This window comes from Anopheles arabiensis, chromosome X (assembly GCF_016920715.1).
Source record: "Anopheles arabiensis isolate DONGOLA chromosome X, AaraD3, whole genome shotgun sequence".
Taxonomy (NCBI): domain Eukaryota; kingdom Metazoa; phylum Arthropoda; class Insecta; order Diptera; family Culicidae; genus Anopheles; species Anopheles arabiensis.
Window position 1 is genome coordinate 16345626 of NC_053519.1, and position 21799 is coordinate 16367424.

The 21799-nt window shown below is 49.8% G+C and overlaps 1 protein-coding gene and 1 long non-coding RNA gene across 2 annotated transcripts in view; both read right to left on the reverse strand.

Annotated features, from left to right (window-relative positions):
- LOC120905457 overlaps positions 1-21799 on the reverse strand; it is a 33917-nt gene that overhangs the window by 9388 nt on the left and 2730 nt on the right. The window contains 4 exon segments of the mRNA XM_040316244.1: positions 7939-8244; positions 8320-8489; positions 9504-9561; positions 17444-17610. Of these exon segments, the coding sequence (XP_040172178.1) occupies positions 7939-8244; positions 8320-8489; positions 9504-9561; positions 17444-17602 (693 nt within the window). The 5' untranslated portion in view covers positions 17603-17610.
- Positions 10024-17193, reverse strand: LOC120905458. The gene is made up of 2 exons (XR_005739914.1): positions 16259-17193; positions 10024-10069 (listed from the first exon to the last, which is right to left on the reverse strand). It is a non-coding gene; the product is annotated as an uncharacterized LOC120905458 (long non-coding RNA).

A 21799-nucleotide genomic window follows, 5' to 3' on the forward strand; every position in this document is an offset into this window, starting at 1 on the left:
GCCAACGCACACCAGCCAGATAGATGGCGCGTTAGGCTGAAGATTCGAATATCCGAAGCTAGTTCGTAGTACGTAGCAGAGTATGTGAGAGCAGAAGGCCTGTCAGTTGGTATTATGCCAGTTGGTTGCCGTTGGTCCATTTCGATCAATCAGACCTTTGGAGCTTGCAAGACTCTACAGAGCATCGAATTGGAGATATTGCGGGCAAAATATGGAAATCTTTGAATTTTTCTGAGCGGTACTACAAACCAAGATATCGAGGCGAGAGGAACCTTAAAATGGGCAGGCTAAAAAAACAAGAATTGGTTGGAATTGATGCCAGTAACCCGAACCTACAATGGATATGCTAATTATGTTTCATCAAGCACACGAATCTAGTCCACATGCGCATCTCTCTCTCTCTCTTCCTCTCATCACTCCGCCCGTTTTGGCTATCAATGCCCCAATATCCAACCGCTTAAAGCGAGCGCGATAACGCAAGATACCCGGCATCATCCTCCAGTGCACGACGCAGCCATTGACCCATTTTTGTGCCCTCGCCTAGAGCCGCAATTGGTACAACTGGTTGGTGTTGTGGGGCGAGGGGATGGAGAGTCCGACGAAAAGGTCGAAGAAGAAAGATCGATCGAAAAACGGTGCACAGTGGCAGCTGAGACGAAACAACGGCCACAACAAAAACGGGTTCCAAGCGTGTTCCCTGACGCGTGTTCCAGCGTCCGAGACGTCCGAGCAGCAACTGTTACCTACGGTTCGCCAATCACCCAGTCGTCCTTATCTCTTGGGGCTTGGGACCGTTGCTCAACCGAGCCAAGCTAGCTCACACGCCGCTAGAAGGATGTTGCCATCCATCCAAGGCCTTTAAAATCCAGGGGATCCCAAAGTTCCGAACGTGTAGCAATCTCCCCAGGAGAAGCATGCCATGGAACGATCCCGTGCGGTTACACAAAACTTCGCACGTGACTGTTTTGCCAGACTTCGTGTGCCCTGGCCAGGCCGGGGTTGTTCGTGTCTGATGGGACCTGCTGCTTTTGCAGGCCGCTTCTTCCGAGCAAGATGGGAGATGTTGGCCTTTTGCCCAACGCCGGTGGAATTGGGAGCTGGTGACGTTTTGTTGCTGTTTCTCTTCTTGCTCTCGCTCTCTGCCCATCATCTGGCAGCGTGGCTCTTGGTGACCCCATCTTCGCCCGGCCGTTACGTAATCCGAGAGCGCACCCAGAGATCTTCAAACCACCCGTCGATTGTGTCGATTGCATCATCGGACACTCATCCGAATTCTGGCGAACGATCTCTGCCGTGTGAACTGGCCATTTGGAAGGCAGTGTCACGCTCACACCTTTGGAGGACCTACTGCCTACTGCTACTTATGCCGTCGCAGTGTCCAGGCTACACCGCCTCGAAGTATCTCCAGAAATTGGAGCCCCCAGAAGCAGACGGAGCGACCTAACCCTGATGCTGGCTGATGCCTTGCGCATGGGGGAAAGACGGCAGAGCACACGGCATCGGGCTCCGAAAAGAAAGAAAACCTGTTCTTGACCGTTCGTCTGGAGCCGCTGCAGGCCCTGAGCTGCATGCAGATCTTCGGCGAGCCTTGTTCACTCCCCTCGTTTGCCAAAAAGGTTGCCAACGGTCTTTGCAGTAAAAAAAATATATATCAGCGGGTTTACCTTACAGCCATCGCCAAATAACCGATCACCGGGTGTGTTGGTCCCTTCACTTTGCGTTCGCCTTCGATGGCTCGTTTTTTTTATTCTTCTCCTACTTCGTGCTGCTAAGGCTTGCAAATACGCCAATGGCCCGTCCGTCCTTGAGCTAGTCTCAGTAGCAGCCCCACGCCCAGTAGGGCCACCCCACACTCACACATACATACGCATCGAGTGTCGAGGTAGGTTCAACTTTCATTACGAACGGGACCGTACAGACACAAGCAGCGTTCAATAATTTACACCTAAAATTAACCAATATTCAGCTAGCGAACGCTAGCGGGAGGGGCAAGGAGTAGCAAAACAGCAAGAAGATGTGCTCTCTTCCCCCGGTTTCTCCAGCCCGTTCTGTCTGGATCATCTCGTGGAGTTCACCGTTCCGGGGCACTAATTTTTGATGATCCGCAGGCACACATTGGCGTGCATCCTCCGCTCTGGCAGCTTTGGTGAATTTGCAGGATGCTGAGGCAAAGGCCAACCGTAAAGGGTAAAATTAGAAGAACGGGTTCTGAGTCTTCTTCCTCATCCTCAACGCCTCAGCTCACAGGATCCTTACCTGGAGGGAAAGCCACCGAACCCGCCGACCGAAAAGAGCCCAAATCTTCCACTGTTCCGCAAGGGTGACGACGGCGACGACCTTTTTGCACTGAACGGGAGCCTCTCCTCGAGATGGGAAGATGTCTCCATGTTGACTTCCTTTTTTTTTTTCTTTTTCTTGTCTCAGTTTTGTTTGGTTTGGTGCACAAAACCCGCCCCTAATCGGTCCCCGTCAAACTTCGGTGCCTGCACCTTCTCCAGCATTAGCGCCACGGTTCGCCGTCACACGCGGCTGGACGGCATTTAGTCGCGCACCGCAAGGTCAAAACCGTGTCACACACTGCGGCGCGGCCGGAATAAATCGCGGTCGCTTGCGCGTGCTCTCGCGAACGAAGCGAGCCAAAATAAAAGGTTTTCCAAATGCGGAAGTTCGAACTTCCAACCGCCGCAACCCATTAACCTGCCATTATGACGTCCAACGGCTGTACCGCGTTGCCTGTACCGGTATCGAAAACGGTAGCGAGCGTGCGAGGTGGAGAAAGGAGGAAATGTGGTTAAGTCGCCCGAGGAAAAGGGGGAAGGAGGGGGGCTAGGAGTTGATGATTGCCGCGCTAGATTCCATCCAGTGTCTGTGCGTGTGCTTCGTAGCGTAGTAGCCGAAAACAAAACAAACCCCACCAGGCACTCAAGCTGCAATTCAACGTGCTGTCCCTCTTTTCGCCGGTACGGTTGTGAGCGAGGGAACTGGGCCCGGCCCCAAAAAATCCACCTGTTGGCAAAATCAACCGGTAGCTGATAACGGGAAGAATATCGATAGTTTGCGGTGCCAATTAATGGCGTGAGGGTACAATTTACCGATGGTTGATCTGTGGGAACTTCACTTGCTATAGCAGAGGGTCTTTCATTCGAGATTCGAGCAGCCTTATGATATTCCAGCATGAGATTTTTTTTTCTGCTGGAGTTCCAATAGAAGTTCAACAAGCGCTACTATGACCTTTCAAGCAGAGGTTCCCCAAAAGGAACTCAGGATTTTGAAGGAGATTTGCACAAGATGTTCCAGACATACATCCGATACCGATCAGAATCAGAATTTGTTGGAACCTGGAGATCTTCACAGATTTTGGAATTCCAACGACCTTCAAAATCTTTGGCAAAACGACCTAGAATTGCCTAGAACTTAATACCTCTACAATAACTTTCCCCCTGGAACTCACAGGATCACTTGACGACGATCGGGTTCGGCGCTGCGCGCTGCTTCTTGCTCGATGTCACCTTCGGGTTGATTGTTACTAGACGGCTCAAGTCCGACATGGGACGACCCAGCACACACTGCTTGCTGTTTACTTGCCGCTCTCCCAGGGTTGATAGTCAGGACACTGTCACCGTGCCGGTCAACGGCTTCACAGCTTTCCAAAAACAACAGAACAAAATAAACACACACAAAACTATCTAGAAAAGAGCGCACGCCGGGACATCACTACAATCTTGCAATCAGCCTATCACCATACACACAAATCCTTAGACCCAGACACTCACACCGACACTTTGATTGAGCAAATCCCGCCCGCTAGGAACGATATAAAAAAAAGTTAAAAATAAAACAACAACCGCAGGACGCCGTAGCAGTCCGTGCGCTGCATTCCGGGCCCGAGCATCAAACCACACTGGCACGGCTGCACGAAACAAAGCCCAACCGTACCGTGGCGGCCCGTTGTTGCAGAGCCCAACCGTTCCGCGTGGCGGGGAAACGGAGCGGCGAAGAGAAAGAAATGAGCAGTTTGAGCAGCATTAGCAAACAGCAAGAGCAACAGCAAGGAACCCACATGCCCAGATGCTTACTCTTCGGCGACCGGGGGTTCGCCGCTTTAACTGCGAGCCCGGAGGAGGCTTCTCGCGTCTGGTTTGGGTGCGCGTTCGCAGGCAACCAGGCAGGTTGTTGAACGGGTTTTTAGGCTCTCACGCGCGGCCACACAAAAAACTCGGGCTCCTCTCTGGTTGGGAGCTCCCTGGGTGGCGGGGGATGCAAAGGGAGCCGTCTGAGTGGCTCCGGGTCGCGAGTCAGGCTCGCAGACGCAAGATTCTCTCGATTGGGGTTATTTATTTCATGACTTTAGCAATTCGATTCTATCAGCCCAAGAAAAAAACCCTCCCGAAAGTGTCTTGCACTGGGTCTTCTGCTTGCTCTCCTCCTCCTAGCTCCTCAGAGTGGTTTAGAGTTGAGCAAGATATACAGAGAGAGAGAGAGAGCTAGAAAGAGAGAGAGAAAGAATAAAGAGGCACGAGGTGTGTGGAGTCGTACCGACACTCGGGAGACTACATAATAGACATTGCTGCTGCACGCGCAAATAGCGATAAAGACGAGACGAGAGACGAATGTGAATTTGAAGACGGTAGAGACCGCATCTGTATTTGTGTGTGTGTGTGTGTGTGTGTGTGTGTGTGTGTGTGTGTGTGTGTGTGTGTGTGTGTGTGTGTGTGTGTGTGTGTGTGTGTGTGTGTGTGTGTTTATATTGATATAGTAGCAGAAGAGAGCGAAAGAGAGGGAACCCGGGAAGCAACAGCTACTTTGCATGACCTCCTCCTCCCCGTAATGCGCGGGACGCTGCAAGACAGACATTCTTGATGATGCTCGGCACGAACTCGCCACAAAGCAAAAAAGGTGGAAAATCGATGGCAGAGTCCCCCCCCCCTCCTCCCTCTCTGATCTCCTCTCAGAAGTGATGGAAGCAAAACATTGCCGGGAGCGAGTTTTTTTATGTTTGCTGTGCACTGTGTGCGTGTGTGTGTGAGTGTGTGTGCGCACACGTCTTGAGTAATAAAGGCGCAAACATAATGGAAACTGTTCCACCTCAGATCAATCAGACGCTGCGACGAGTCTAAGGTGGCTCAAAGGTAATAAACAGTAACGCTTTCATAAGGGGATGCTTTTTTCTTTTCTTTTTTTTAATGTCGTTTGTGTGTGTGTGTGCAGAGCTTTGGCAGAGCTATTTTGGGGTGGCCACTGCACAGGCACAGGTGTGCGGTTTGAGGTGGTGGTGGTGGTGGTGGTCTGAGAACAAGGGACAAGCGCATACCCTCCCGCCCAAAGCCCTTTTGCCGATGCCTGGTCGGCCCTTCGTCTTTGTTTTTTTCTTCTTTTATTTTGCAAAACCGGTATGCGCCCTGCTGGAAAACCTGCCAGCAGAGCTCAAATCTAGTAGTGGCCGCCCGAACAATGAAAACATAGCAGCAGAGAGGGAGAGAGCGAGCGAGTGAGCGAGAATGTTTGCGTGAGAGCGATAGCGGACTGCTGCTGCTCGGCGGACAGAGCGAAACCGGGTTCGTCGCCTGCAGTTGACCGGTGACTTTGCAAGGGCATTGAAGTCTTTCGCTTTGTCGCTTGCGGTTCGGATTTGGCTGTTCGGAGCATGTGGATGACAGGCACGGCAGGCGGGGTCAGGGTGCGGCCCGCCTAGCCAGGGAGCTAGATTGATTCCTTCCCCTGCTCTTCTGGCCAAGGAAGCGAGATGATGAGGGAGCAGCAGCGATCGGTTTTGCCTTTTCTATGGAATCGGCTTTGTGCCGAGCTTTGACAGGGGTTTTCTGCTACACACTAAAGACTGTATTTGAAATAGAAACCGTTATACAGGCCATCATTGAACCTTTCAGAGAAAAGTAACACCTCGATCGTTCAATAATATCAATTTAAGTGAAGGAACCTTTTAAATACCATAACATTATTTCATTAAGTCTTGCTGTTTTTATTTGAATGTCTTGTATTACCTAATAAGACTTCTTAGAACTTGGTAATAGTTGCCAAATGGTCTTGTTGCCATTTGATGGTTTTCTGCAGATATCCGTGCCAATCAATGTTCACTGTTGAAATACTTCATATTAATTTGAATATTAATGTCAGCATGCCTCAATAATACAAGCAACATTGTTTACAAAAAAAAAAACACAGATTTGTAAAACACTCACAATTGACGCAAAAAGCTATTGCAGGGCTGTGCCGTAATAACCATGACATGAAAAGTGTGTTGAAAATTGCCTTTGTCTTCATCTGTTTCATTAGAGCCAGAGCAGCCTTATGGTATTCCAGCATGAGTTCATCAAGAGAATCTCAGGATTCTGAAGGAGATTAACTCAAGATGTTCCAGACATACATCCGAAACCGATCAGAATCAGAATTTGTTGGAATCTGGAGATCTTCACAGATTTTGGAATTCCAACGAACTTCAAAACCTTTGGCAAAACGACCTAGAATTGCCTAGATCTTAATATCTCTACAATCAAATGAATGTGTTTGTTAAAATATCAACATGGGTGACATGGAAACAAAAACAAATAAAAATGGATACGATTGGCTTAAGATCATGAGGACTTTCCTGACCACAGGTTCAGACGATTTGTAGTGCAATATATGTGAGGAAGATAGTTTTAACCAGAATATATCTTTAGGAAACACTTGTGCAGACTTGAATCTTTTAAGTATCTCTACGTACATGTAGTCTTCGAGATTCGCGGTACCTGATATACGTACATTTAGAGATACGTGGTTTTCTGAGATTTGATAGTTCTTTGTACAAGTTATACTATTTTTTGCCGGAATCATATTTAATAACTAATACTGGGAATAAAATCAACTTCTGCAACCAAAACTACACGAATAACCTTGGTTTTCGACGAACTCAGAAATTAGATAAACTCAATATCTCCTGTTCCGAGTTCCCTTCATCCAAGACTCGATATGCAGTCTATAAGATCAGTTGGTCTTGACATCGAAGTCTCAAATCCAAGGACTTAAAATGTACTTCAGAATACAGCCATCAAACCCCCAAGAACATTTTAGTTCTACCAGACAATCTTATAAGCGTCTTCAGATCATCTTTACAGGCATTACAACTTTAAAGACTATCTAGCATCTTCAAACTATTCAAACTAAGATATGTTAGGCTAGCACAGTCATAAAAAAGCATTCTTTAGGTATATTTCTTGGGACAGGGTGTAGAGGAGCGTTAAGAAGCGTGCGATATTATGTGTATCAATGTGTTGAGGTCTTCAATATTTGAACAATTATTTAGGTTTTTGTTTGTGAGTGGAGCTGTAAACCCTGCAATCTGGGTATGGGTGAGTCTATCCGTGGTGCGCTTATCCCTGGAGAGAGACAGAGAGAGCCAGTAGAGCATCTATCAATGGGCGGCCGTAGTAAACCGTTGTTCATCAATCAATCAAGCAGCGCGAAAGGTTATAATTAGCCTTTCCTGCCTCGATTCCTTCGCACATTGATACCAATCGACACCTTCGAGACGGACGGATGCTGTTGTTCTACCTCGATAACGTTCAGTTCGATATTCAGAATCGAAAACATTGCAGCAGCGTTAAAGTATCGGAGCTGCCGAATGTGTTGCCTACCAGCAAAGCATAATAAAGCAGTGTACAGAGTGTGATGACATGGTCCAAACATGGCGCGTCACCTTGGAAGCCACCGTCGCCGCGCAGCAAATAGTTTCAAACGGCCAGCCAAAACGGGCCACGTTCTAACCTTGCGCCTATAGAGCTAGTGGAGCCAATCATTTGCACCGTTTCCCGCATATGGTTTGGGCAATGCTAAGCAGCTGCTTGGTGCCCGGAAGTTAGGCGCTAGCTATTTTAAAACCCCTTCCAACTTAAAATGCTTCCAAACCGAACCGGAAGTTGGGGCGGGGTTGCGCATACTCACGTCGTCGCTAAAGTCGCCGAAATGTTTCTGCTCGGTCACCTCGGTCCGCTCCTTGGTTTCCTCCCGGGACACCACCACCTCCTCCTTGATGTTGCGCAGCAAACCGTCGGGAGGGCGCGCTACGCTGATGGCGGTGCCGCCGGTCGTCTTTGGTGCGATGCTGCTGCTGCCGCTGACTACATTATCGACCGCCGGGGACGCCGGTTGCTGGGGGTGGGGGTCACCACTCAGCTCCCCGGTACCGGCCAGCCGGTTACCGGACGGCTCGCCCTCGCCCACCTCCGCCGGATCGCCCAGGGTACGGTGCTGAGAAGCAATGGGAAAATACAACGAAAGAATTTGTAATCCACCCCGTTTTCGAGCTCGCGATCGCGTCCTTACCTCGGTTTGTACCGTTTCCTGTTTGTCGGTGTCCTCGGTCGTGTTGGTCGACACGATCGGGCCCGAATCTTCCACCACCTTGCCATCCTCGAACAGTAGCTGCCGCTTGACGCGCGTCTCGATCTGGCGCGTCGTCGTTAGCTCCGTCTTTCGCTTCTTAATGATTTCCTCTGCAGCCGGGTATGGCGCGGTGTGTGGAAGGGAAGGAAGGGGAGGGGGGGGTAGGAGGAAGATAAGGACAAATGGTTTGTGAAGAAAAAGCAAACAAAATAAATCAAAACAAAATTAATTTGGCAAACACTCTTCGAGCAGCGATGCATTGCGCCTAAATGTAGGCACACGCTAACGCCACGACTAGTGGTGCGAGCTCGAAATCGGACCTACCCGATTCCGATTCTGAGTTCGGGTTCAATTACGGAGCCGATTCCGATGCTGAATTCGATTCCGATTCCGGAGTTGACTCCAATTCCAGAATCGACTAAGGAATTAGAAACGGCTCCGGAATCGCAATTTGCTCCGAAAACGGAATCAGAATTGGCTTCAGAATTTGAATTAGCTCTGGAATGATAATCAGTTCTTGGATTGAAATCAGAAGCTTCCGAGGTGAAATCATTCCGAGAATCTCCATGAGAATGGCTCGTTTACAAGTAAATTTAAATTCTCTGCGGCTATCAATACGTAGCATCATTGAATCCAAACGCCTATTCTTATGAAGATGCCGAAACTGACGATTTCGATGCCGATTCTGATTTCGGAGCCAATTCCGATTCTGGAACTAATTCCGGAGCCGGTTACGGACCCGATTCCAGAGCCGATTCCGATTCCGGAACTAATTCCGGAGCCGATTCTGGAACTAATTTGCGAGCCGATTCCGGAACTAATTCCGGAGCTGATTCTGGAACTAATTCCGGAGCATATTCTGGAACTGATTCCGGAGCTGTTTCCAGAACCAATTCCGGAGCCGACTTCGATTCTGGAGCTGATTCCGAAGCGGATTCCGGAACCAATTTTGGAACCGATATCGATCCCGGTAACTGATCCCGAACCTGCTATCCGGAATCGATTCCAGCAAACTTCGCAGCTAGCCGGCATCGATTCCGACGAAAAGCTACAGTTGTCCCATCACCAGTCACGACTGCGCCCGACCGTATGCAATGCGCACGCGGAACCGCCAGTGCACTCACCTTCACGGTTCACTGCCTCGACCTCGGCCTCGTCCGGCACCGCCGTCTTGACCTCCACCTGCGAAAAGTCGTCGGAAATGATTACTCGTGAGAGGTAGCGCAGCCCGTCCGCCGGACGGTGGTTGTTGTTCGCATCGAGCAGGTGCGGCGACGGTGGCCGCCGCTGGTCCTCATCCTCGTCCGGGCGGACCGTGCGGGCGCTCCGTCTGGTGCCGGGCTTGCGGCGCCCGTGCGCGGCACGGTGCGTCGCCGGTGGCGGCCGGTCCCGCGCCCGCCGCTGGTGGCCCGGCTCAGTCGCTTTGGTCGGTGCCGGTGGTGTCGGCGGTTGCGCCCATGGTTGCTGGTGCTGGTGGCATGTTCCTGGCAGCACGATCAGTATTACCACCATTCGCACACTGCAGGGGCCGCCTTCCCCTTTTCTAAGTGTCTAAGTGTTTAATGCGTCAGAGATCACAAATCAACACACACACACAATTGTTTTGTCTATCACTCGCACTCGTTGGTGTTGCTTTTTTTTTGGTATAAAAAACACTCTCTTGCGTCTGTATTGGTGCGTCTAGCCTAACCTGCAACAGTCGCACGGGTAAGGATGAGCACAGGACTCGCCACATTCCATTGTGGGATTCTCTCTTTCTCTCTATCTCTATCTCTCTCTCTCTCTTTCTCTCTCTGTCTTTCTTCTGTTTCACCCAGATGGCTGAGCTGGGCCACAAGGAACGATCGATAAGCACGGACAGGCGTAGATAAACTGACACCGCGCGGGTTCGCAGGCCTAACCAAGGGGAGCGCTGCTACCACGCTGCTCCGCTCCGGATGCCTCGGAGGTCACCGGTAGGAGGGGGGAAGGCACCTCGCCGACCGGAATGGCTCGTAAAATGTCAAGCATACCAATAAAAGCGCGAACCATTCCTACCCCTCCCTTGCTCACCGTATCGCCCCCGATCACCTCGGCAGACCATTAGCCGAACGGGCCGAATGAAGAGGGATGCCGGTGGTGGTGATGGTGGCCACACTTTGCGGGCGGGAAAATTACGGCCACCGAAGGTCTCGCGGTGAGCGGGTGAGAATTGTTTTTTAATGAGCCCACTAACCCCCTTCCACCCACCGTCCCGTACGTAAAGTGAAGAAGCGATAAATAGTGTACGTGAAGGGGGGGGAGGATGGGGGGGGGGGTGCATTGGGGCAAACGCTAAGGTCACGCGAGTGCGTTATGGATCGCACACGCCGGCAGCACCGGCCCCGAGTGAAGACGCTGCCGGGGTGGGGTGGGAAAGTGAGGCACTGGAGCCACACATTCCACTCCCCCCCCCAGCTAATGGTTTACGCACTCACGACGGGCGAGAGTATTTACATTTACATCAACAACAAACGAAAAAGCAAAAAAAAAACAAACAAACAAAGTGTTGCTGGAGTGTCCCTGTGGCAGGCAATGTGTCACTCTGGCATGTCACACCTGTGACGACATCCCTCCCCCAGACGACAAAGGGTTTTTACAATCGGTAAACAAAACGCCTCCGGCAACGGCGGACACCGAGCTGTACACCAGCGTGTGACCTTTTTTTTGCTGTTGGTTTTCTTCTCCTTCGCCCGTTTTCCCTGCCCGCGGCAGAAACATTGTGCAATGCGCACTTCTTCTTCGTGACAATGATAATCGCTAAAATAAACAGAACACTCTTGTGCCAGTGTGTGTGTGTGTGTACTATGTATTGCACCATCTCTGCACCGGCAAATCCATTACCGAACCGCGGGTGATTGTGGGGCTGGTGGTGGGCGCGACGTCTTCAAGCAAACGAACCCTTGGGAGGGGGGGGTGGGAAACCGGGATGGTTTGGCTGGACGGTGCACTTGGACGGCACGCTGGCACGAACGCCCTTTTGGACCCTGGACTGACTGGCAAGAAAGCGGGCGTACTGCCCTGCACAAACTAATTCGGGGTGTGGTGGCCAACTGTGCTGTTTCTCTCAATTCTCTCTGTCGGAGAGCCAATTATGGTGCGCCCCTACAACTCCTGCTGGTCCGGCGTGTGTGTGTCTGTGTCTTTGGGGGCGGGTAGCGTCCGACAGGCCTGTCACGCCTGTCGTACGCGATCGATCACGGGGTACGATATGGCACACTCCGAAAAGGATCGTACACGGTTTGGCTTTGAGTTTTGGAGCACTGATGGTGGAAGATATTGGGGCTCGCTTGGGTACAAAAATACACTCTATGACATTCGTGAAGTTTTCATTGAAGTTCCTGATGATCTGACAATGACAATAAAAAAACACTAAAAAACTCCAATTATTTCCTTTTACATGTTATATTCTTCAGCCAGATGCATCCAGACGCTTTAATTGCGCATCATGCAAACTTCATGAATATCACATCTGTCTTTGTTCTTCTTCTATATACAGTGGAGATCCTTCATAACAAGTTCTTCGCACAAAGAGCAAATCTAAATGCTCAATAAATACCTCCCATAACGAGTAATATCAGGCGAACAAGAGTTTCGGTACTAACAATCGTTAACCGGTAGGACTATTGTACACAAGGGTGTGGTATATTGGCGAGTGTTTCTAGCGTTTCGATACCAAGATGTTCATCATGATCTGTTGTATATAGATTTGATGCGGATTAATGTATTCGAATTAATTTGGAAATCAGATGAACAAGATTTGCAATTATGATGAACCTAGCTGGTTTTGTAAGAAAAAAAAACTCTAGCTAGAAATATCTAACAGATGAATAACAAACTCTTCCTAGACACAAAACAATAAAAGATCTTTCATCCTTGTTGTTTTGCAGCAATGCATGTGGTGACTTTAAATTGTTTCCTTTTATGTCCGGAAGTATCATCCACGTCCATCAAACCAAGTGTACGAAACAAATTAATTGGTCAATTTCACACTAAACAATTAAAGGGGACACTAAATCATTCGATCACTTATTCAAGAGCATTGATGACTGGATCAGGTGAAGCAAGACCTGTCGGAGATCGGGTGTCTACAGGGATGGTAGGGTGCAGCCAGGGACCGATCATCCCGGAGAATTATTGTTGATCAGGCCATGTCACTTGTGAGCGTGCCTTTGTTCCGCTGGTTTCAGTATATCAGAATGTCCAAGTGTGAGCAACATTGCAGGCTGCAGCATAAGGAAGAAAAAGTATGCCAGTAACTACGGGTAGTTGCTGCTGATTTACAAAAACAATGTTCTTTCAAAACTTTCATCAGTCTGATGAGGAAATATTTCTTCCCTTTATGGGATACTCAAAATGGTTCAAACGTTCTACAGGAATGTTGTATCATTTCATTTTCTTCTACCTGACATCGGGATATTATAGATTTCCAAGTCTGTAGTCAACATTTGAAAAAGAGCAAGAAAGCCTGAGAATTTTGGAAGGTCGCACTAGTTTTGAAGAACATTCCAAATGATGTAGCCTAACTCACAAGACCAATAAAATCAGCAGCAGATTGCCAAACCGAAGAGATGGTCAAGCACACTTCTTGTATTGGAGTTCCTGATGATGTCCAATATCAAATCCAAACCCCCGCTGGCAATTGCCTAGACAACGTTCACTCCTCCAGGTAGTGGTCCGGATGTCTAATTGCATTATTATTCGTCCAAAATTCCACAAGACCACCATATATATACACATAGACATCCTCTACTACCTTCCTCGATAACTTCCCCCCCCCTCCAAGAACCACCTCGACTCTGCAAAAAACTATGCCCGAACCCGGATTATGGTGCGCGCACCGTTTCCGGTGCGGTTCCGGTGTGCGATCATCGCACCAACCACACACAATCACACACACTCGTACGAAGACACTAACGGGAGTGGAATTCCGTAGTTTTATTTTTCCGCTAGCGACTGTCACACACCGCTCGGCAACGGACCCAAGGTGCCCCGGACTGTCCGTTCACTTTCGGTCAACCTTACTGCCACCACAGCTCCAACTTCCAACTTCCAACAAGAAGTCCGTTTTGATGGTCGTTTTTTTTTGGGGGGGCTGATGTTTGAAGTTCCAACGTCAAATCAAAAAAGGTTCTTCTTATGCTGGTTGATGTCGTTTTGCTTGGAGTTTGAAGATGTCCCACCGTTGCACATACACAAACACACACACACAGTTCTGGTGGGACACACACCGGGTCACTGTTGCGCCTGGGCACACATTCTGGCGCGACAAACTTCCCCACCGACCCCAAACGCGGGCGGCCAAGCTGGACGGACGAACGTTACTGACTGGCCGTGGCTGGCCAACCGCTGGCGGATCAGCTGAAGCTGGCGGCAGCCGTGGCCACGACACACACACGTATAAGGCCTCCCATCTGCAACACTCCCTCTCTTTCCTCTTCCTTCTCCCACAGACCGATCACACACACACACACACACACACACACACACACACACACTCACAGATAGACCGTGTGGAGCGGCGTGCACGCACGAAAAGGAAAATTCTCACATTTCCTCCCTCCATCCCTCCCACACTTGCGGTTCTGTCGCACGTTCGATTCGAGCGGCCAATTACGCCTAGCGCCATCTTGCTCGCGCACGAAAGATTCCCTGTGTCGCGGAGCTGTCTCGCTCTCGCGGCTCGCCTTGTTGTTATTGTTGTTGTGGGGTGGGAGGTTGTCTATTGGAGAACCTTTCCCCCCTCCATCCACCCAACCCATCCTCTTCTGTCCCGTCCAACACGATGAGGCGTGCACGTTTCTGTGTGTATGTGTGTTTTGTTTTGCGATGTCGAGCGGTTTTTTTTTGTGTGTTGTTGCTGCTGCTGCCGCTACTCCATCCGTGCACCTTCCGTCACGGCTCGTTTTGTCGAGTGGGTGGGTGGGGGGATGTCAGGGTGGTTAGCAGAGTGGAGGTTAAGAGAAGGGCAAGGTTCACGCGGTGCGCGCACTTGTGCCGTTACTCATTGCCATCTCCATTCCAACACTATTCCCCCAACTTCCACCCTCTTCTCACGCCTTACCCCCCCCTTCTACAACAGAAGATGTTAGAAGTTGGAGTGCGCGCGCCAAAACGTGTTGCGTTTTCACTTTCGTTCCATACGGCGCTGGAACTTCACACAAGCACACACAGACACAGTGCACTTTTCTGCCGGTGGACATGGGAGCGGGGAGGGTCTCGGTAGAACTGGAGCATGCGCACAGCACAGCGCGTTAGGGCGCAAAACCGGGTGGCCGAGCCCTTTTTCTGCTGTTGTTGCCCGTGGTCTTGGTGTGTTGATTGGCGCCCTGCAACCTGCCCAAGTGGTGCCCGCGTTCAGGTGGAGTCGTGTCCCAATCGGTCGTGTACTCGCGTTCCATCTCCCAAAAGTGAGCAACACAAACAAAAACGGCAAATGAATGAGTGAGAAATCATCAACCCAGGCAGACTCCACAGGCAAAAGAACTCCCACCAGCGCATACTCCAACCGGCACGCGGTGCCCGCCGAAGCGGAACGGACAGCCTGCTGAAGCTGGCTGGCGGCTGAGTAAGCTGAGCGGCATAGTGGTGTGCTCTCTGGCAGGCACTCAAAACTCTGATCTGACTTCGATTATTGTTGGTCAGATTTCGACTCCGACAGCATCGGAACCGATAGTTCCGCCAGGAGTCGTCCGGCGTTGACTAGGGACGGAGTCATCCGGAGTCAGTGCCGCCTGCAGTCGACTGGAGTCGATCAGAGTTGTCCGCAGTTGTCTCGAGTTGTCTTGAGTCGTCAGGTGTTCCGGACTTGTTCTGAGTCGTCCGGAGTTGTCCGGAGTCGTACAGCGTCGTACAGAGTCACCCGAAGCCGTTCGCAATGTTTTTTTGTCTTTCACGTCTTTCAGACGACTCCGGACGACTCCAGACAACTCCTGACAACTCTGGAGGACTCCAGACAACTCCGGACAACTCTGGAGGACTCCTGACGACTCCAGACGACTCCGTTCCTGGGCGACGCCGGACGACTCCAGACGACTCCGAACGACTCAGGACGACTCCAGACAACTCCGGACAACTCCGGAAGACTCCAGACAACTCCGGACAACTCTGGAGGACTCCAGACGACTCCAGACGACTCCGTCCCTGGGTGACGCCGGACGACTCCAGACGACTCCGAATGACTCAGGACGACTCCGGACAATTCCGGACAACTCCGGACGAATCCAGACAACTCCAGATGATTCCGTCCCTGGGCGACGCCGGACGACTCCAGACGACTCCGAACGACACCGGACGACTCTGAACGACACTGGACGACTCTGTCTCTGGGCGACGCCGGACGACCCCGAACTTCCTACGACTCCGGAAGACTCCGGAATACTCCAGACATCACCGGACGACTTCGCCGGGCTCCAGACGACACCGGACGACCCCATAAAATTCCGAACGACTCCAGATAATCCCAGGCGGACCTACCTTCCGCAGTTGGTTGCGACATTTTCGGTAAACTTTACCCATCACTAAGACAGCACTGTTGGTGCCGCTGCCGCTAGATCAAAACAAAAGGCGGGCCTTATGCAACTACTGGAGCTTTCGTCACAAACGTGCGAAGATGCGCTTTTACAAAAGGCGCTCGTGGTTGACGGGTGGGAAGGAGTAGGCGGCCACAGATTTGCACATAAGAACGCTGGGGCCAAGTTTTGATTGAGCTGCTTCAACCCGGTCACCCGGTTGCCCGTGTGCCACGTAATTGACTGCTGGGAACGCCGCTTCTGCACGTGCCGCAGGCAGTTGAACTGATAAGAGAGAGAGAGAGAGAGAGAGAGCGAGAGCGAGCGAGTGTATTGAACCGAAGCCGGACCTGTTGTTTGACGCTGTCGCACCCGGTTCGCTTTGTTCTGCCGATCGTCTATCCCTAAAGCCGAATAAACGATCACAGCCCCCGGTGCGCACTCTCCTCTCCGCTGCTGCGATTATCCTGTTTGGACTGTTGTATTGCTCCTTTGCGATAAAAAACGCACACTTCACACACACACACACGCACGCTTAGTTCAAAGAAACGAGCCACATCGAGCTCATCGAACAAGCACGATGGGGGAGTACGAAGCGACTAAAGGTGGCCCGGTTCGCACAGCCTGATTTTAGTAAAGCCTGCGGGGTGCCTGCACGGTGGTGCAAGCAGCAGGGTGGAAGAGTGTGTGTTTGTGTGTTTACCCTTCGTTACTGCGTTACTACACGCCACACACTCACGCACACACACACACACGGTGTGTGAAGCGTTACTCTCGCGCGTTACCCTCGCGCGGTGTTTGGTTCGTGCAGCGCCAGTCACGATCACGACGAAAAGGTTCCGCCCCGCTGCACTCCCTTCTCGATGGATGAGAGGGGGGGGGGGAGGGGTTTCGATCTCGTTTCAACAATCCGAGGGTCTCCTTGCGTATCCATTCCTTGCGGCGTAAAGCGATCCCACTGCGTTCCGGTTCTGGTGGTTTTTTGCAGTCTGCTCCAAACTGCCGGACTACACGTGGCACACACACACACACTGCCATAATCTGTCACGACGCGTCATGGGCGTCGCACGTTCTAGCTCTCACGGTTCCGTTGCCAATCCGCCTCGATGTGTGTGCGCGCGCACGAGCGCGCGTGCGTTATGCAACACTCAGTTGACCCATTGCACAACACACCATGTATGTGTGTGTGTGCGTGTGTGACTGTTTGTTTGTTTGCAATTCGATCCGGTGGTAAGTACACTAAGCCAGAGATCTAAGTCGCTGATATGAAGCCTCTTGAAGACCCCGGACAGTAATGCATGTGAGTGTGGTAGTGAAGGGGGGGGGAGGGAGAGGTCGAGGATCGAGCCAAGAATGTTGTGGAGTTCCACCTCCCCCCCCCCCCAATCGGGACGCTTCTCGTTCTTCTTGAGCGGGACCATTGCGCCTAAATGTATGCTCGGGCTGATCGATGCGTAACAACAACCACGTGGATGGGGCGTTTTTTTCCTATTTATGAAGATGAAGGGAAAAATCGCACACACAAACACACTTACCACTGGCTGAGGTGGTGGAGGGGCGGTACCCTCTAGGGCGAGCCCCTCGTACCGCTGCTCGCTGACGATGGCGTTCGGTGGCTCCACGTCCGCCGCTTCACCGCCGATGGAGCGCTTCGAGCGGCGGGCTGCTACCGTGTCCGTCTCTCGCTGCACCATTTGCGTCGCTAGACAAGAAGAAGAAGAAGAAGAAGAAGAAGAAGAAGAAGAAGCAGATAATATTCATTCGTAACCAGCTGCTTGCTCCGTGCGCCACCAGAGTGCGCATTCTCAAGGACACGGACAGTTCGATTGCCCATCATCATCGTCGTCGTCGTTGGGTCGTAAAAGCGCGCGACCAACCGTATTGGGGGTGCAATAGGAAGTCTAATAAATCTTGGTGCCGACCGGCACAGGTAGTTAGGGACGGGGGTGTAGCCGGGTCCCTTCTGGTTGTGTGCGCGGTCAGCAAAGCAGTGTCGTTTGGATCGTAAACGGCAGCGATGCATGGCGAGAGAAAGGGACATTAATGTACAGGTTGATTAGAACCGAAGCAGGAGGTAGGGGTCGGCAAGTTTGCAAGAGAGAAGAGTCAGTAAAATTGAAATCGCGCTCGGAGTGCCCTGGAGCCATTGCAGCAAGCAGGGTATTTAAACGCTCGGCTAAACGGTGTGGCATCGTGAAAGCTGTGCCCGCTCACTGTCCGTGTGGCTGTGCGAACTAACGATGCAGAGGCCACCGGAGACTGACAATGTAATTTAGGTAAGTTTAGAGGTGTAGGGGAATGAGAGGGGATGTCATGATCCAACGATGTCTTCAACTATAACTATATTTCGAACTAGAAGTCTCACATAATTTTAAAGGATAGGTCTACAGGTCTTCTTTTTTAAACCTGACAATGTCATTTCACGGTAAATTGTTTATGTCTGAAGAATCTCTGTAGAAAAACCCAGCTGTGCGAACGCGCGAACTAACGATGCAGATGCAACCGGAGACTGGCAGAGTGTTCAGAAGATGTGGGCGTAGGGGAATGAAGGGGGATTTCAGGACCCAACGATGTCCTCAAAATATTTAAGATTTATTATTATTATTATTATTATTTATTTAATAATTTGTTGGCCTCTAGGGTTTTACAAATGTGTTCTTATAATCTAGGGAAACATAAGGGATGAGGATTCACGAAGACGGGAGCGGAATTGGGAAACTAGGACGTTGAAGTCGAATAGGAGATACGAATCGTTGAAGGCAGAAAGAGCGCGCAAGAAAGGGTCATTCTGGCCATGACGAGTTTGGCGGGAAGGAATAAGGAGCGGGGGTCGGTCACGAAGACGACGTGAGGGGGCATAGATAGGAATCGAGGATAGGAGGGCGGGAACATCCAAGTCATTGGAAAGGAGGCAGGCAATGAAATATGACTGGATGTGATAAATTCGCGTTCTTAATGTCTCTAGCCCGAGCAAACGACATCGGATAGGATACGAAGGAATTAGATCCGATCGTCCAAGAAAACGACGGATAGCGACACGAGTGAATTTCCGCTGAATTCGTTCGATCCTATCGACCAGTGTTAGGCCGGCAGGCCACCAAACTACCGACGCATTTTCAAGTATCGGGCGGACCCAACAGCAGTACAGGGACTTTAAACACATAGGATGCTCGCAGGATATTAGAGACGTCGTGGTAGAATCTACAGTGGTCATCTAGAACTAGATTTCGAACTAGAACTCCTCAAGAACTTTAAAGTATTTTAACTGAAACTTGGAAAAAATCATTTCACAGCAAATCCACAAGTTCTCAAGAATCTCTGGAGTAGTCCCAGTTAGTATGCATTCCTGTACATGATTCTTCTTCTTCATTGACACAACAACCGTTGTTATACTTCAGTTCAACAGATGGTGAAGTTTAAAAAACATTAAATAAAACGGTAAAATGTTTCAAATTCCAGTTTGTCCGGGGGAAAACGCTTTTAATGCGCATGTCTGATTTTTGCCTAAGTCAAACTCCAGTAATAAAAACTATCTAATTTTTGTGTAATTTTGTTGAAAGTGGTAGCTAGAATTATCATGTTGTACCTATTCCAATGAAGTTTAAAACTCGACCAAAAAGGAATTTATTTTACATTTAACAATTGACGTGTCAAATGAGTTTAATTTACTCTGTCATGTCTAGAAAAGAGCGTGTCCCCGTCTAAGTGGTACCACTTTCCTCGAAGACCACCTGCATACGGATTTTTTGGTCCAATAGTATCATTCTCTCAAAGAAGGCGCCTGAAGCTATGCTATGTTATAAATAGTTATCTTGTTATGAGCCTAAGCAAACATGTTCTTTTTTGTTTTCTTCTAAACGCCTAAAGCTATGCAATATGATACTTCATATCATTTTTTAACCACTTTTGGCGATTCCTATACTTTGAGCCAGAAAACTGAAATTGTTGTTCCTTAGTGGAACAAAATTCATCATCCGGGCTGTATACATTCCACAATATGTTTCGAAACAGTGTTGCTGTTATAGTACTTTAAATGAAGTATAGTACTTTAAATGAAAAATATCTAATCCTTTCTCTACTAAATATTTAGGCTGCAGCCAAAAACAAAATCAATATTCGTCGTTTGTTTACATTTTTTTCAGGCTGAAAATCTTATGCGAATGAGTTTGGCGTGTGGTTTTGTGTGGAGTGTTGACACGATGTCAGCCGCCTACTGTCTGAGTCCATAGACTAAAGGTTAACTTCAAACGTTAAACTCCCCATTGCTATCAATGGACACACAAAGAGAAGAGAAGATAGCAGCACATGCAATAAATGCTCTGCATATTTTCAGGCGCTTTGGTTCAGTACGTCAAACTTCATTCTACAAATTCACTTTTTTCGATCTTTTTATAACTTATCCATTCAAACGATTCAACACATGTTCAAGACTCGACTAATGATTGTTGTCCGTAACAATCACAAATAAGACATATCAACACATGTGAACTTCACGGTCAAAACAGATTGTTAGCTCCCCCAACAAACGCGAACAAAGCTATTGGTAGGTACTTCTATTGGCTGCCATTTGATTTGCTGAATCATTGCTGGATGATACGGCATTTAAAGATTGAATCAATATTACAAAAACATGCTTATACATATTTTACACACTGTATTATGGGGCAGAAAAACACGAGCTCCACCCCAAAGCAGAAAAGATAAATACAGACCACACAGCTACGCGGCTACACCACTAACAAGCATACGGAATCTGAATGCGCTAACCTACACTTTATTGCTCAAGGTGTCAGCACCTCGTGAAACACTTCATTGGCGCTAAGTGTACTTTATGGCACATTCCGTTTTATAGCGATTTTCGCTCTCTCTCTCTCTATCTATTTCTCGCTCTCTCCCTATCATAAATTACTGCTCGGATCTCTCAATAAAGCCGTGCTCAATGTCACACTGCTTGCGTCGTCGTGCTCGTCCCTCGGGACCGCCCCACCACGAACCAATCGGGCGGCCGACCGACTCGGCCGACAAATCATCAATCCAGACAAACGGCAGCAGCACAGAAACGGTGCCGCTTCCGAGGCAGCCTAATTACATGCATCGGGTCAAACCCGATCGTGCAAACCTGCAAACACCCATAGATGTCAACTGTGCGCGTGTAACTAATGCCTGTCTCGGTACGCCATCTTACAAAAAAATAACCGCAAATGCACGCAAAAAAGAGCGTCACACAACTGCGCTACTGCCGCTGCGACCTTTAGCGACGCATCGCGCGCGCAAACGAATTTGAATAACGCTCTCGCATATGCAATAGACCCGCGCGCATATATGGGGTGATGATGCGGTTGGCCGCGTCCTGACTGACATTCTTCGTACCATCCCACATCCGCGCACACAAACACACACACGCACAGCATGCCATTCCCATACTGGTTGATCGCTCCGGTTGATCCGGTGCGCAAATTTTAAATGCGTCCAGCCGCGATAAGTGCACCCGCAACAAGGTTGACCTTCGGGGGGTTTGGCTGCATCGTGGAGCAGCGTGGAGGGTTGAACAAAATGCGCAAACAAAAAAAAAAAAGACTTAAGCGACGAACCCGGGAATGTGGTGCGGCGGTGGAATGCGGGAAGTGCTACACACACACACACACACACACACACACACACACACACACACACATACAGTGTCAATCGATGTCCACGGCGATTGATCGACGAGATCGCGGTACGGCTTTACGGGTCCGAATGGTTAATGCATGAGCGGACTGGACGGTTCGCGGGTGGAATGTTGATTGCTACCGCACGATGGGAAGGGGCACGTGGTGATACGTTGGTGTATCGCCTTTCGTAATAGGGACGCACGTAGGATGAGATTGCGCATTCTATTGGCAGGGGGA